Source organism: Pteronotus mesoamericanus, unplaced genomic scaffold, assembly GCF_021234165.1.
Source record: "Pteronotus mesoamericanus isolate MK-2021 breed Mesoamerican mustached bat unplaced genomic scaffold, CSHL_Meso_final contig_130, whole genome shotgun sequence".
Taxonomy (NCBI): Eukaryota; Metazoa; Chordata; class Mammalia; order Chiroptera; family Mormoopidae; genus Pteronotus; species Pteronotus mesoamericanus.
In genome coordinates this window covers 915326-932992 of record NW_026555060.1, presented here as the reverse complement: position 1 = coordinate 932992, position 17667 = coordinate 915326, and the positions used below count along the sequence as shown (strand labels likewise).

General features: G+C 37.3%; 1 protein-coding gene across 1 annotated transcript; it reads right to left on the bottom strand.

Annotated features, from left to right (window-relative positions):
- Positions 1 to 6652: 6652 nt before the first annotated feature.
- Positions 6653 to 17430, bottom strand: ENAM (enamelin). The gene is made up of 8 exons (XM_054589708.1): positions 17377 to 17430; positions 15514 to 15582; positions 15348 to 15392; positions 14615 to 14656; positions 12860 to 13135; positions 11817 to 11879; positions 10434 to 10484; positions 6653 to 9505 (listed from the first exon to the last, which is right to left on the bottom strand). The coding sequence occupies exons 1-8, from the start codon at positions 17428 to 17430 to the stop codon at positions 6653 to 6655; spliced, it is 3453 nt and encodes a 1150-aa protein (XP_054445683.1).
- Positions 17431 to 17667: the final 237 nt, after the last annotated feature.

The following is a 17667-nucleotide window of genomic DNA, read 5'->3' as shown; positions in this document are numbered from 1 at the left end:
ATTCATCCAGTAAATGGCAATGAAAACTCAATCATTGCCATAGCCTTAACAAATATCAACAGATGTTCTTTAGTAATTTATGTCTGCTATAACATCTTCTTACAGTTCATGTGGCATTTTGAGGTTAATGTGACCAATTCATGGATCTGTTTTAAGTCAATTATTTTTGTTCTGTTTGTCCTCCCTTTTTAATTTGAATTAAATGGATATTTCAAAAAGACAGGCATAAGTGGGTATTACAGGTGAGAATGTTTTCCTTCCGCATAGTTCTTAGCAATTTGCTTAAGTGAGCACACTCAGCACGAACCAGAGAAAAATTACATTAATTAATAACAAAAAAGAGTTCGTCTTGTGCCAGGGCCTTAAAAACCAGTAGATCCAAGTCAAATATTCAGTTTTCTGACTGAATACTTGTCATTTTGAATGGTTTTATGCAACTTAATATTCAAAAGGAATCATAATTATGCTTCTGCAGTCACAGAAATACAGATGTATATACACTCATAACCAGACATGTACGAACTCCCTGACTGGATGGAGATGAGTGGATAGGAAAATTACCAGGTCTTGGCTTTGGAGCAGCTGTGTATAGTGGAATACATGTGCTAGGTGGAATACAGACTCTATATTTAGTGACTAAATGACAAGTCACTAAGGGCAAGTTCATTCAATCTGATAGAAAATAGGGAAAATAACTATCTCATAGCTTTTCGTGAAAATAAGGATACATGCCATAAAGTGTGTATACCACTTAGTACAGCTGTTGTAGCATTCTGTAACCTTCAGTAGAGTAGTTGTCATTGTGTGTTAATTGACATCTCTCTGCCCAGACAACAGATCAGACAAGAATGTGAACATATTGAATTACTGATTCTCAATCTTTAAAATGGATGAGGCTCATGTGGAGGACTCTTTGAAACAGATTGCTGAACCCCTCCCCTCCCCCATGGTGATTAAGTAGTTCTGGGATGCCTCAGGAGCAAGTCCGTTTCTCAAAAAATTCCTAGCTGCTGTTTGGGAATTAAGAACCACTGCTTTAGAATTATAAGTCTCCATCTCCACCTAGTGGTTCACTTATGAAGCACAAGGCATATGCATTTTGTTTCATTTAATCCTCATACCCTATGAAATAAGTAATATCTTCATTTTACATATGATGTAACTGAGATGCAAAGGGATGAAGTAATCTTCTTAAGGTTTTAAAAATAGTGCATGGAGAAGTGGTAATTGAATCCAAGACTGTCAACCCCCAAAGCCACTGCTCTCACTCAGTATGTTATCCCGTCTAAAACACATTTCCAGACCATTTCCTTCAGTAATTCCACTTCTGAGAACATAAGAAATATGGACAAAAATGCCTAAGGATATTTATTTATTATTTATTAGAGCATTATTTATTTGAGTGAAAATTCATAATAAACCTTAAGTCCACTGTCAAAGGGAACAATAATGTAGGTATATTTCAGAATATTTTACAGACAACAAAAATGAAGTTTTAAATAATTTTAGTGTTATGGAAATTGTTTATATATTGTGAAAAGAGAAAATAGAATATTTCATAAATGAAGCACTTTAAAGATCCTTCCAATACACACATTTAAAAGAAAATAGGTCAAAATATTAACTTTGGATGGTAGGATTATATATTATTTTTGTTCCCTTTTACTTTTCAGTATGTGTCAAATATTCCAGAAAGAGTGTGTATTTTATACTTAGAAAAATATTTATCTTATTAATTTTTAATTGATCATTTTAAAATTTGGAAATTTCTAAATACATTTACAAAATGTATTGAAAGAAAAAGTAATGCTTATTTAGCATCTACTTTGTGCTCAGCACAGTTCTCGATGCTATAACTGATACATGAGACAAATATGAATTGAGCTTCACTTTTTAGGAGTTTTCCTCCCCCTAATATAGGCAGAACTAACACAGGGGAAATAATCAGCACATGATATAAGATAATATTTGATTGAATATAAAAGATGATGTGCTATGAACCTTCAGGAAAGCTGGGGTAATTTGGAGGAAATATTAATGGAATAGGGATTTCATGGATGGAAGTAGAACTTTCTAGACCTACATGAGCCATGCAGAGAGAGGAAGAAATGTAACATAAATGTAGAAATAGAGACGGGATTGTCCTGCTCCTTTTTCTCTTTGTATTTCTGGCAAACCTTGTACTTACATGCTTCATTTATACACGTGCCCCTAAATTGATGATACTCAGATTTTTCAGTGGTTAAGACCTTTCTGTTCCTTTCCTGGTGAGTGTGTTCTCCCTTATTTATAAAAAATAGCCTAGCACTTTGATACTCCAAATTGGGTCTACCAACTGGCTGATTCATCATCACCTGAAAGCATGTTCATAGTATAGAATTGCAGACCCCACTCCAGGTCACAGAATCAAAGTCTGCGTTTTAACGAGATTCATGTGCACATTAAAGCTTGAGAAACACGAATAGAACACGCAATACTGTCAGAAACAGCCTGCATCCTGAGTAAAAGGGGCAGCTGCCAGTGTGGTTTAACAGCTGAGGGACTAACAAGGTCCACCCCAAACAACGTTTGCTACCATTATCCTTTCCTGCATATACCATGAGTTGAACTCGGTGTGCAAGGGCATGGCGGATGATTTGGGAGGATTACACATTAGCCAACACTTGAGCAGAAATCGTTTGCCTGGTCAATCACAGCAAATACCTGCTTTGTACAGTGTGGAAAGGAATGAGGCATGGTTGTTTGGATAAGACCCAAAGAGGAAATTACTGTCCAAGTTTTGATGAAGCACAGAAAAAAGGATGCTAGGTCCTTAGGCAGGTAATAACAGACACTGAGTGCAGAGGACTTGAATGGGGAAGTGATGGGCTTTGAGAGCTCCTCCGTCTATTTCACAATTATGTGATCACATAGCACATCATCTTTTATATTCAATCACATATTGTCTTATACCATGTGATGATTTTTTCCCCTGTGTTAGTTCTGCCTATGTTAGGGGGAAGAAAACTCCTAAAAAGTGAAGCTCAATTCATATTTGTCTTATGTATCACTTATAGCGTCTGGAACTGTGCTGAGCACAAAGTAGATGCTAAATAAGCATCTGTGTCAAATTACAGCTCAGCTTCCTCCTTCTTTATTTGAAGAATTTATTTGAAACAGAATGGAATTGTGCTTTTTACCAGCTGAACCCTGTTTTTAAATCTTATTGGTTATGAATTCAAAGGGAGAGAGAGAGGTCTAGTGGCTGATGTTACTGGCCTAAGGAAGAACAGGTGGACAAAACCAAAAGCTCTATTCTGTTGTGAAATAGCGATTACCTATTTTCCATCAAGTGCAGTTTTCTTCTGAGTTTTAATTGGGCAGTTGGTCTGAGTCACAGTGAAACCTCTGAGGTTTTGTGAAGGAAGGTCACAGTTGTTCATCTGAAATCCAACATTTCTGGTTCCCTTTTTGGTTTTTAGCAATGAAGTTTGGTTTTCTGGGGGCAAGAAGAATCTTCTTTAGGGTCTTTTGGGTCATGACGGAAGCAGATGGGGATATGTCAAAACAAGTAATAAAAGTAACTCAAAGGTCACGTCTTGTGAATTTTCTTTAAAGGTGTATAAATTTAAGACTCTGATGTAAATGATTAAAGTCAAATATGTTCAGGGCATTCAAAACGCCACAAGAAGAACCTTTGTGATAATGGCTGCTAGGCTAAGTTTTCAGAGGAGGCTGGACCCTACATTTCATTACGCTACTTTGCTTTCTGCTTAAATTGGAAAAGTTTAAGGTTTCCCCCAGTCAAGTGGATCAATGACCAACTACCCTCGAGAGCAGGGGTCCTCCAACTTGAGACCGTGGACCAGTACCGGTTCAGGCCTATTAGAAACCAGGCCACACAGCAAGAGGTGAGCTTGAATGTAATGTACTTGAATCATTCCGAAACCATCCCCACCTACACTGTCTATGGGAAAATTGTCTTCCATGAAAATGGTGCCTGGTGCCAAAAAGGCTGGGGACTGCTGCTCTAGAGAAATCTATTACAGGCTGTGAGACAGAAATGCTTATTAAGGCAGGTATGTGTTAGCCTTGCTAGATTATGTCCTGTGTTGTCATCATCAAGGGTTGTTTTCTTCTTGTTTATTTACTTTATCATCACCAGGATGTGTCCCGCCATTTAAAAGTTAGCAGGTGACGGCCACTAGATGTAGGAACTTGCCATAGAAATGGGGCCATGGCAGTGGGCTGAGTGTGCTAGAGAGAGGAGGGGATCACCTCAGAGCCTGCCACTCCTACTGTGTGCACCTTACTTCAGAGCTGACTTTCAAAGCTTTATCAATAACTTAACGAAGGCACACAGAATTATTCCTTTGCTGTAAGGAACTCAGACCTGGTATCAGGTTTGCAAGGATACTTGTGTGAAATGAAGGGTCATTTTCCACAGGGATATATTCCCCTCTATAGTCTCAAATTTAATAGATGTTTTTGGCCACTGGTGTGTTTATATTTTACATTACAGAGGTTGATCAGATGATCAATTAAGTTGTGGTGACTCACAGATGAAGATGTGTCAACATATCAACTAAAACAAATGTATGATCCATACATTTTGAAGAAATATTGAAGTGAAACAGTATTTTACAGTGAAAGTCATTCAAATATAGATTAAAAAGTCATTTAAAAAAAGTAGTGAAACATAAAACTTAATTTTATTTTGATGAGGATAATTCGTAAGAGACAGTTTATATAGAATAAGTTAATGATTTCTCAACGAATGATTAAAATATAAAACTGGTGGTGGTTGTGGATTTAAGCAACTAGTGGATGGCCTAGATAATCTACGTCTAAGATCCCTTCTTACCCTGAGATTCTACAATGCAAATGTTGCTGAGTATATTAAGCTACAGAGTGTGTGGCTCATTCAGCATCCCCAGTGGTTTACCAGCAGGAAAAGCTCACTGCTGTATTTTCATGGGAGCTTTAAAAGCTGTTTTAAAAATCAGCCAATCAGTAAATATTTATTGGGTATCTACTACGTGCAATATACTGTGCCAGGAACTTTATAAGACTGAAAGGACAAGATTCATTTCCTCAGGAAGTTTTCAACATTGCATTTTTCCAAATTTCTGAGATCTACTTATGAAATCTGTCCCAGGAAATTTTCTCCTAAGAAATTCCTTAGAGTTAGAAGACAATTCTGAGAATTCTTTCTCTCTAGGCAGAAATATCCAGATAGTAGGCCAAATGCCATTAATAAAAACAAAACACCTAGATGTATTCTAAGAAGACAAATGTCTACTTTACAAAATAATTTACACTATTTAATCAAGATATGAAGAAAGTGTGTCTGCAAATAATTCTACCACAACATGAGGAATAAAAGTCTTTATGTTACTAGCAGCACATATTGCTAGAATCACTTATATTGTACTATTAAAGAAAACTAGGCATTGAGTGTTTCCCTTATTTGATTAGGACAGTGTTTCCCAAATCCTGCAGATGATGAGTTGGTGATGGGGAATGGCAAATCCTACTCTTTCTTTTTTTTTTTGGTCTGGATGCTCAGTCACAGAGTGGTAGTCCTTCCCTACATACCTTCCCAAGCCTTGTTCCCTGACTACTAGTTCTGGGTAACTAGACTGTCTTCCCCTAAACTTGTCCTTGAATGTACTCCTTTGACTGAGCTGTGTCTACTTGGTAAAGAACTTAAGAATATTAAAAACAAAAGTAGGTGCCAGTGTCTACTACTCCTGAAATATATTCTAAAATTATGGTTAGGCGAGGCCAAGAAAAAGAAAATAAGAGTTTAGAGAGAAGATACAATAAAGGGAGAGAAACATGTAGTCTTAAATTATTAACATAACACAGAAAAGAGAAAGATAAATTGAAGGGAAGAAAGGAGTCAGAGAAAGAGATTGATTGACAAGTGACACATTAGGAGACAGAACAGAAAGGTGGGAAGAGAGGAAGTCAAAATGGAAAAGGTAGATGTAAAGGCTAGTGATGGTTAAAGATAGTTTAATATGTAAGAAGTGATAGAAAGATGGAAAGGAAAAAATAGAAAGGTAAATATAGAATAATTGAGAGAGAAATAAAAGAAGGAAGATAAGAAAGGAAATGATAAAAGTAAAAAAAAAGGCAGAGGAAGAAAAAAATGTCAGAAGAGAACATTAACTAGGGAAAAACAAAACAAAACAAAACACTGACAAACACCAACACAAGAAAATAATGTACAATCATCAGGATTATACTGACATATAGATCTCCATACATAAAATGGAAAGATTATCTGCTTTTCTGTCTTGCAAAACCAGAGAATTTTGCAAGTATAGAACTTTGAGAGAAAAAAGAAGAATCAGCAAGCAAAGGGAAACTAACCTGACCAGTGGCTTCCAAGTTTCAAGGTGGTGGTGGTCATAGTCTTCCTGCTTTTTTTTAAAGGTCTGTGCTAATAGTGACATCCCTGGATAGAGTGACGCCCAGAGACCCAACCTCATCAGACCACCTGGGCTACTACTCTTATCGCTGGAATGGGGAAAAACTTAAGGATCATCAAGAGGGTCAGATACTTAATCAAGTCTTAGGGGTGGGGTGGGGTGGGGGAGTTTGAGAACCAGTGTAGGATGTCATGTATTTTTCTTCTCCAAAGAATACTCAGTTGATATAATCCCTAGGCCTGAAGTAGTAAGCAGTCTTGCACCTGGTCCTGTGGATTGGTCTCTATTTGCAGGGAATCAAATGCAGTGTGTTCATCTGCATTAACTGGGTCTACATTTATACTTTGAAACTGAGTCCCAGTAGCTAACCCAGTCAATGAGTTAGGAATTTCAGTAGGCATTAATGAATCCCCATTGAATGGGCTTTGCCTTCCAATGCTAGGTGGAGTTCCAGTGCTGGAGGAGTGATACTTGGCTAATTTGGAGCCAAAGCATGGTAACTGAAGGATACTAGATGGTCTTTGTTGCTGCCTCTCACCTTCATTTCCTAGTACTTCACTTTGGATGCCTTCTGGCTTGGGGCCTTCATCAGGTGTCCCGATAACAAGCTGCTCAGGAGTAAGGTCAACAGTCCTTTCATTGAGCTGGTTGCCTTCAAATATTTGTTCCAAAATATTGTTTCTTTCTCCTCCAAGGTCATTTTTGAGACAAGGTGTATTCTTTGATTGAAGGGAACTGGCTTCAGAAAAGGGCATGATTCCCCTTTGGTCCAGTTGATTCGTTATAGAACATGGCATGTTCCTCCTCAGAGTGGACACATCATCTCTAAAAGGAGTTGGGTTTTGATTTTCTCCAGACTGTCTTGTCTCTGAGCTATTTCTTTGGCTAGGTAGGATGCTTGTTGGGGAGACAGTATGTCTTGCATGCTTTGCATGGCTATCTTCTGTGTACAGAGGGCTGGTGTCTTGGTTCTCCCCTGGCACCAGACCGAAGGATGGAGTGTAGTCTTGTAGAGCAAGTGGATTGTCCTTGTGTCCAATGGAGGCACGAGTACAGCAAGGGCTTCTCTGGCTTAGGTGAAATAAATGTGCTTCTTTTTGACCTATTGAGTAACCTGGAGGAATTAAGTCTTGGAAAGCCAAATGTTCACCGTCTGGTGAATTTAACCTAGTAATCTGCATGCCGTAATTCAAGTTCTCGCCTTCATGCCATGTTGGATTTCTCTGAAGCCCAGCTGGGGAGTTGGAATAGGCCGGGCTCTCTTTCTGGTGTGGGAGACTAATGGGGGCTTTGTGTAAATTTGTTGGCCGATCCCAGAAATTTCTGTTAAAATATGGCCTTCTTTCTCTCTGCCCTTGGGCTTCTATTCTGCGGTCCCAGGAGTTCCAAGAAGGAAACAGAGTACCTTCTTCTTGCCCAATAGCTCTATTAGCATAATAGCCCCTGTTCTCAACAGGTGGTGGAGCTGTATTATATGACAGGAAATTCTCATCTGGGTTCCAGGGGTAATATTCACCATAAGGAAAATCTTCCCTGCGTTTTGATGGATTATCTAAGGAATAGGGAAGGTATTCCTTTGGCCGATTTAAGGTATACTGCTCACCTTTGTACTGCCTAACTGTGGTGCCTTCTTTAAAGCTTGACTCTTCCACACCCCATCTACTTTGTTCTGGAAAAAGCTCATCTCCAGTTGGGTCAATTGGGTCCTCTTCATTATAAGGGACTGTTTCTTTTGGGTCTGGCGTATTCATGGGGTACAGTGGCTCTTCTGGTAGTCCCACAGTATTGGGAGAATCATCTCTCTCATTCCACGTATTGCCTCTAATGTATGGCGAGTTTTCCCTGGGATCAAAAGCGTTATAGTCAGGGTAGTACTTGTCTCCCCTAGAGCCATGGGAAGGATGAGGCAAGTGTTCTTGCTGTCTGCCGAGATCTTCCTTAAAAGGCGGAGAGATTTCTTGATGGTTCCAAGTATTTCTTCCACCAGGATACTGTTCTCTTGCAGGGGAAGGGATTTCCTCAGGGTATGCAGGCTGATATGTACTGTGCTTTAATTCTGGGTGATTAACTTCTGATTCATATGGGATCCTTCTTGGTTCTAAAATAATCCCTTTGGGAAAATTCTGGCTTTGGGTTTGCCCATCAGAATTTGGGGCTCTTCTGGAATCTCCTCTTGGGTAATAAGAGTTTTCATGTTGATCAATAGAATTAAAATTTGGGACTAGCACGTTGCCTTCAGGCTGAGGCAGTTTATAGTTTGATTTATTAACTCCATAATCTTGAGAGTTTCTCCAGGAGCCAGTTGGCTCCCTTGTAGGAATGACTATTCTTTCCTTTTGACCTAATGGCTTCTCTCTTGGATTTTGAATTTTTTCATTGCGGCCAACAGTAGTACTATGTTTGGGACCCACGGGGGAAACGTTGGTTCCCACAGGGTGTTTGCTTGGTCCCTGAGGTTTCCTTCGGAAATTTGTTGGATTTCCTGCAAGATTGGGAGAATTGCCTCTTGCAGTGGAAGCATAAGGTTTGCGATACATTGGATTTCCTGGACGAACTGCTGGTTTGCTTTCCAAAGCATAGGAGTTCCACTGAGGACTCCTTTGGACTTGATTTCGGTAAAAAGGCCAATTCTGTCGGTGCCCCATGGAGGTGCCAGGGGGACGCCATTGTCTTCTCACAGGGAAACTTTGAACGTTAGGATTTGGGTAATTGTCACGAATATTCGGCTGATTTGATCTCCATGGGATTTGACTTCTTGATGTCCCCTGGCCTGAAACATTAACTGCTGGTGGTGGGATGACCCCGTTCTGAGCTGTAGGGTTGCCCACAGTGTTCGGCCCTTGGCCACTGTTTCCTGTTGGGTTGGTGTCATTTCCACCCTGATGCCCGCCAGGGTTGGCTGCGTTTGCTTGGGTAGAATTAGTCTCAGGAACTGTTGAGTTAGACGAAGGTTCGGTAGGTGGACTCTCGGTTTTTGGAGGGTCTTCTTCTTTGGGTTTTTCAAAATCTTGTTCAAACATCTCTTCTGAGTAATAGGGAGGACGACCCCCAAATCCATGATATCCAAAATATCCAAAGTAAGGATTCTGTAGGGAAGAAGATGGAAATTGATAATTACCCTTTGTTTACCTCTATGGTATTGGAATTTTTTAATGTGATAGGGAATCTTATCAGCTATGTGCTTCTTTTAACTCTAATGACTTATGCTTGCTTTCTTGAAATTTCATTTCTCCTTGGGTTCCATGACCCCACTCCCTTCTGGCTTTCTCTTCTGGTACTTGCACTTTCTGACCATTACTTCTCAGCTTTCTCTTCCTGGGCCTGGATTCTAAACCTAAGTTTTTTGAAGGTTTCCATCCTCTATCCTCCTCATTCTTCTGTTCTCATTTCACACACTTCTTGTGCCATACACATTACAATGACTTTTTTGATGACACAGTGCTAGAATATAGTAACAGTATATCACTCTGTGACTTGCTTTTTGGCTCTTTTCCTAGTGTGGTGTAATAAAAAAGTCATGGGACTGGGTGTCAGAAGACTTGAATCCTAGGTCCCGTTTTTCCACTCAGTAGGTGATATTAATTAGTGATTTATTTTCTCTGGGCCTTAGTATGAGGGAATTAGGTGATTACTTAATTCCCTTCTGGGGATAACATTCTAAGATGCTCTTCCTTCCTTCCCTGTTTACTAGTGGCTCCATCACTGTCTAGGGTCCAGCATCCACCTGGGGCATAGGCTATCAGGTTAGCCTTCTTTGAGGGAGAGGGAGAGAAAGAGACAGGGAGGGAAGGAAGGAGGAAGATTTCAATACATGTAGAGGAGAAATAATGTATCACATTTATTTTATTTTAGGTGACTGGCTTGATTTGTTTCACTTTTTCTTCCTTGTATCTTGGACACTTGAGCTATAGTTTCATGCATTGGGATTTTAACTTTTTTACTAGGTAGGGATAAAAAAACAGAGACTAAAAGGTTGTAATTCTTAATGGGGAATGTAGCTTTATGTGTACTTACTCCCCCTTCTTCATTGCTGACTGGTGGACGACCATAACCTGGTGGTACCCTCTGAAAGGTGAAAAACACAGTGAATATAAGAGAGAAAATCACATTCTGTGCTGCTATTTGTTTATTAGACTTGAGGCATCTTAAAACCCAGCTACTAATAACTATAATTATAACTGATCAGTGAATGCCAGTGAATACAAAGGCTTCAGAAGGATGCTAGGTCATCCCACTTAAAATATCATCTCCTTGCAACCATCCAGCCCCATTACCTCAACACACACAGACACGCACAGAGTGTTGAGTGCCATCAGGGTCCAAACATCCATGTCAGAGGGTGTAACAATCAAGAGTAAATAATGATGCTAATTTTAGAATGTCTACTTCGCATTTAGGGTGAAAAATTGACACTCTTTCCTGGTTTATTACTATATTTTTATTTGACCAAGGTTTGTTTTTCTAATCAAATTTGAAGACTGAGTGTCTATCTAGGAGGGTTTAAAAAAGCAGTTCAACTTCCATAGACCTTGAAGAAATTTTGTGGAAATGAAATTAATAGTTACCTCAATGTGAGAATCATGTTCATCTGCTTTTTAAATATTCATCTGGTCCTGCCTTAGTTTCCTTAGTTCTATATGGCCAGTAAAAGAGAGTAACTCTTTTAGGAAAAAAACCCCTGAGGAACTCTTATTGAAATGAATTGTTCCTTGTTAATAAGAAGGATTCTTGGTTATAAGAGTCATAGACAAAAAAAACAATGCCACAGCTGAAGGAAGTCATAAAATATTTCTCCTTTTTTGTTACTTTAACAGCAACTGGCCTTCACTATTCCTTTAGTTCATATGGTTTATTTTGCAATTCACATTTTTTAATGCCCAGGATGCAATGTCAATATTATATTTTATTTTCATGACTTTAAACTTTAAAGGATTCTTTTAAATATTATTTTGTATGATTTTTTATAATGAAATATCAGTGGCTATAAATAAGATATGATGGAAAGATCTTTGTCTAATTATACTTATGATTTTCAAACTCCATTTTGTTCCAATTTCCCCATTACATTAAATTAAGATAATCTTTGTGCTTTCTAACCTCTTGTGGAGGCAGGGAATGGTAATAGAGTAGGACAACCTTTAAAATTAATTCATTAACTAATAACTAAGTTATTAGCGGTTGTTTAATGATTTAAGCTGTGTTCATGTCACCAACCTGATTAAAAAATTTACTTAAAAATTCTTTGTTTTCCTACATGATTACTGATGTGATCATTTTGTTTCATATTCTCTACTGATTGACACATAGCAGTCCATTTAGCATGAATAAACTCATAGTAGTTTGAGATATAACCTGCTAATATTATTTTTTACTTCTACTGTAAAGGAAAAAACTCACATGTGGAACTTGCCATGGTGGCTGTTGGTAGGGAAAGATTCCATGCCCGAATGGTGGGAATGGCTAGAAAGAAAGAAAGAATCAGAGCGACATGGAAATGAGAAGAAATGAAAAATAAAACAAACCTAGTACTTACAATTATTTGAAACTTGGGAGTCTACATCTTGCATTAAACTGTGATTTTTAATTTTAGGGCAAAGATGATAATAATAACAATTAGTATTATTGAACACATGTTCTAGGTATTGTGCTGAGCATTTTATAATGGAAAGCTTATTTAATCCTCATATAACCAGAGAAAATGTGTGCTAGTATTATTCCTATTTCACTTAAGATTTGAGGTTCAGAGAAGTTAGTCACTTGCCCCAAGTTGCATAGCTGGTAAATGATTGAAGCCAGGACTCAAATCCAGGAGAGTCTTTTCATTCAATTTTGTATTCTCTACCTCTATAATAGTGTCTGATAATAAATGTCAATTGACTAAAAGACAGCATTTGAGAAGCCCCACACTAGATGAGATCTTGAGAAACCATTGATACATTTTCTTGCTTTAAGTCAGGACCATCCTGGAGTACTGGAAGCAGTGCGACCTTTCAGGGCAACATTTTTGATAATCAAAACATAGATCTCGGAAGGGACTTGGAGATCACTTCATTCTCCAATAGGGGACCTGGAGTCTAGAAAGCTGAAGTGACTTGCTCAAGCTCATACAATAATAAGGGCTGAGGGTAAAATTCGAATCTCTTTTTCCCTGAGTCTTCGACTAGTGTTCATGTTACCTCTGTATTTTAAAAGGAGTTTCTTCAAGGCAAGAGTTTTTGGGTAATTTTTAATCAAACAAGGACCAAAATTGACTCACTAGGCAGTCCTGAATGGGTGGTGACAGCATCACCTTGGAAGAAAATGTCAAAACTAACAATTTTGTCCATAGCAGTACCTGCACTGAGCAGTACTGAAGGCAGCGTGTATGTGGGAGGAGCAAGGCCTTCCCATCACTTTGAGGCCACACGATTTGGTTTGGAATTTTGCTGGACAAGCCTCACCTGAGGTGGCTGGGCTTCCTCTTGGGGTGGAGTTGGGGCAGGGGGTGGCTGCTTCAAAGGCCGCTTTGGTGGTGGCTTTTTTGGTTGAGGCGGGTCGGGTTTCGGGGTCTCTGGGGCTTGATCAGTCTTGCTCTGGTGTTTGGGTGCTGAAGGAGATGAAGGCTTCCGTGGACGCCCTGTCTTGGGTGGTGGCTGGGGCCACATGGGCATCTGGTACTGTGGGAAGAGCTGAGGGATTTGCGTACCATATCCATACAAGGGGCCAAGTTGTGCTAGCTGCAAGGGTAGCAAATAACAGTAAGGTCACATGAGGGCTGAGATTCCAGTTCTCCCGACTCTCTTGTGTTAACCTCTACCCTCAGCCCGGGATCTTAAAAATCCTACGGAATTTAACAACACGTCAAGGTCTTCAGCTAGCATTCTTTTAAATGTTATCTTACAGAAATGAATTTCATTCAGTCTTCTAGAAAACCAACCAACCAAACCAAGCAAAAGGCTGAAATGGGTGAGAAATTTCAGTTTAAGAATGAAGGCCTAACAGCTAAGAAGTGAATAAGTCAGATTATAGGGAAGTTGATGTCAAATTCAAAACCCCTGTGGCGTGTAGAGACTGGACAAAGAAGAAGAAAACCAAAAAAAAGATCAAGAAAGCAAGGCTGTTAAAAAAACAAAACAAAACAAAAACAAGTGAGAGAGAGAGGGAAAGGGGCAGGGAGAGAGAGAGAGAAGAATAGATGAATTCTGCTTGTGTGAACACTCTTAATGGTGCCTGTGCTTCTTTATTACCGGTGAATTCTGTTGTCATTATCAGAATCTCCACAATTACTAGGTTGACAGAGAAGCAAAAGTAGTTATAATCAGAAAATGCTAATGCATGAATTGACGTCTTACAACATCAATTCCCATTCAAGTGTTCCTTCTCTGGCTAAAACCAGTGTCTCTCCCAGTATTCATTAATTAGTCCCTTGCTGTCTATTGGATGATACATACACAACACAGTGAAATGCCATGTGGACTGAAGGGAGGTGAAATTGCAAATCTTGCCTTGAGATGCAGTATTTTATGACAATTAAGTTGGTGAACATTTCACATTACAAGCAAAGGCACTAAAACCAAGAATGAGTTTAAAAGAGTTAGTCCAATCAGTAGCTGAAGATGAGAAAGTTGACAATGATAATAATTTTAGGTGAGGAGCTTTAAAAGAGAATGACTTGAATAAGAAAATTAAAAAAAAATTGATGAAGTTCTTGATTTTTCCACCAAAATGGTTTTTACAATTATGCCACAAGTCAAAAGTGACATGTATAGCTGTACTAAGAATTAACACACAGTGGTATCATCTACATTTATTTAAATAAAATAAGAACCTATTTCATAATTTTGGTGCTATCCTTCAAGATAATCCACATCCTGAGCATTTAGTATGCTACTTTTTGTTCTCATTATCTGTGAATATGTTTTGTGTGATTTTTTCCCAGAACCAATTTCTCTTGGATTTAAAGGATACTTGTAATTAATAAATGAGTTTTATTTATTTGAAACAACAATAGCAACAAATAAGAAGAAAATTTGATATAAGGGGAGAGGTGAAATTATTTCTTCCCCTTGAAACTCTTATAATGATTATATTATAATTAAAGTGTATAGATAGCTATTGTTGTCTTTATTAGCTAACACAAACTCTATAATGTAATCATGTGTATATAAACAAGAAATCATCAGAAATAATATAAATCATTAGAAATAATCACTTACATGTGGGGAATTCATGAAGTGGAATTGACCATACCGCATCATCTGTAACCAAAGGAATCCATCAATGGAAATATTTTAATTCAATCAATCCATAAATCATAATCCGTAAGTGGAATTTCTGATTTTAAGGTACAAGAATCCTAATATACTTTACTGGTTATTAATAAAATATGCAATTAAAAGCTTCTATGGGGTTTTAATTTTTTACTCAGAATTTTATTTTGAGAAGAATCAATGTAGAATAATAGAGAATAAAAATCTTGTTTATTTTGAAGTTGTTGAATATTCTATGGTACTCTTTTGGAGTTCAGGATTTGAGAATGTGATAATTCTATAAAAAGATGATTCTCCTTTCTGAAGTGTGATGAATTTGGCTAATGATCCTAGATATGAGTCATGTAAAAGTTTTTTATATGCTTAAGTGTCTACTTTCTAACAGCCAAATGGTACAAAATGCTACATTTGCTAGCTTGAAAACTTAGCAAAAAACCTATCTATGTAACACAAATTCACATTTACCTTGAAAAGGAGTATTGAAACATATAGGTAGGATGATGATGGGGAAGTTACTATTTTGCCTTGATTTTAGAGTTTAAGTCTTTCCAATCTCACTTCCTCTATCTCTTTCATAAGAAAATTTATATATCAGAATGTTTTCCAATATTTCCCTTTTTAGATGAACTCTCAGGACAGGGCTCTGGAAAACTTCACCCCAGAGACTAAACATACATACCTCTTCACTTTTACTGCTAAATCCAGGCATTCGGGGCATTTGCATCTGGAAGTGAAAGAATATCAATGACAAATTCAGACTACCCATTGAAAAAAGCCCAATAATTTCCTACAAAGTATGTAAAAATAGGACGCAAAAAAGTCCTAAAATTTTTAAAAATACTCACTGGCATAGCAATAGAATTACCAAGTACACCTAGAAAGACCAGGAGAATCTTCATTTTTCCACTTGGTATCTGAAATAAAAAAACAGATTTTATTTTTGAACTCTGAAATAATTTTGCTTGGGGTACTTTGAACTTACTTAGGTACTAGCCCACCTGTCTGTCTGTCAAGGGGAATGCAGAAATAGGCAGTGATAAGGGCCTCTGCTGTCATTTTTATTTTACATTAAGAAACTATTAGATAGTTATTATGTGATGCTATTCTAAACTGCCAAAAGGGTCAAAGTCAAAAGAGAGAGAGAGGAAGAGAGAGGGAATTGATGCTTGAGAAAATGAAAGATGATTCATAGCACTGGAATGTGGAAGTTAGAAATTAGGAGTTTACCTGAAAAATATGAATATTGCTGGTTCTGAATTTCTAGTTGCTAGCCTGGTTTAGAAAGGCATAGTAATGTCTGACTATATTTATTATTCAGAATAATCTCAGTTTTAATGAAAACACACTCTAAAATCAGTACTTTGAACTTCTTTCTAAGGGCCAATAGACAACATCTAATTATATAGAAACTAGTTAAATACGTTGGAATATTCCAGAATCCTAGCCTTTTCTTCTTTCCTCTACTGTTATTTCTTTATTATCATTTATCTTTTAAAAAATCACTTCTGCTCAAGGGCTGGTCAGAGAAATAGAAAAACATAAGCAAAACTAAAAAATTCATCTCTCTGTTAGATACTTTGATTAAACATATAGAGGGAAACATTGAAACTGTAGACATATATGCAGCTTGGAGATTATTTCATGGATTTCATTTATCCTACTTTAGTTAATTATGCAAGCCTTGTATAATTAGAACTTGTGATTACATCTTTGAATGAGATTTATTCTGAAGCATTTCCTTGGCTAATTCTTTAAGAAAACTGTTCTATTTGCATATATGATAGAGGAAAATGAATGTTCTAATCAGAATGATTTATTTTCATGGTGTAATAGATACAACACAATTCCCGGCATAGTAACCAGCATATAGACACAGGTAGTTTTTCAATCCTTTTGTTCCTGCTTCTTTTTTCTAGGCATGGAATGCATCTAGTAGTGATTTGAGCCAATACTCATCCTTCTGCTTGCTTTCTAGCAATATAATTAAAAGACACTTCAACAGTTTCCTAGAATTTAGGTGTAATCAATTACCTTTTATATATTAGAGAAATTGGGAGAGTGTAATTAAACAACAGAAGTAGTAACACGTAAATGCCTTTTCCCCTAATTAAAGATTTCCAAAATCATAACATTGTAGAGAATTAAAAATAACAACTGAAGAAGCTAGTGTGTTTAGTATTACCTACAGTAACACAAGGAAACTAATAAAGAGAATATTGGTGAATGTCTTTTTTTCTAAATCTACTTTCTAAGAGTATGGCCTAAGATTTTGGGGAAATTTTGGATGTTTAATTTTTCTACCATCTCCATAGTAGCTGTCACTTATATTCTTGATAATATTACACACTCATGTAGTTTGATGTGGTCTTTTATTTTGCAAATATAAAATGTTGCTCATTCTATTTTTTGTAAAATTAATACGTTATGTTGGATGACTTTTAAGTTTCCTTCCAGCTCTAAAAGTTCATGATTAGATGAAAGCCTATGATTAGTTATTTTTTAAAACAGAAAATAGCCCTCATAATGATTGCTATGGAATACAATGACTATGTAAATTCTTACTTTTTCTCTCCTAGCTGTCAACTCAGATATTCTTTGTTTCTTCTGATATATTTAAATAGTGATTTAACCCCTCAAGTGTACTTTTGACAATATTTAGTTTGATATGTAACCTGTGTGTATTAGGAAGTATAAATGAAAATACTCACCAAGTTATCTAGCTTAGGAAAAGAGGCTCCATGTCTGCACTGAAGCAGCACCATTTTTTCACCAAAATTTTCATAAGCCTTTAAGAAAAAGATGGTTTGGCATGAGAAAAAATCAAATATAGAAATGAAACAAAATGAATTGCAACACTTCCATTCTATGGCAGCACATGTATAGTTAATTATTTTGCCCAATCATACTCTCATTAGAGGGTCTTAAACATCAAGCTTAATCTGTTGTTTTAAGGGTAGCCTAGAAACTAAATCAGAGAGAAAATGACCTGGGCGCTGTAT

Excerpts from the sequence above, each read along its gene's own strand:
- ENAM (XM_054589708.1), bottom strand. The coding sequence starts at position 17,430 with ATGGTGCTGCTTCAGTGCAGACATGGAGCCTCTTTTCCTAAGCTAGAT. Across the intron at positions 14,657-15,347 it reads TTAGCAGTAAAAGTGAAGAG|ATGATGCGGTATGGTCAATT; the intron begins GTATGTATGTTT and ends CTTTGGTTACAG. Across the intron at positions 11,880-12,859 it reads AGGAAGCCCAGCCACCTCAG|CCATTCCCACCATTCGGGCA; the intron begins GTGAGGCTTGTC and ends CTTTCTTTCTAG.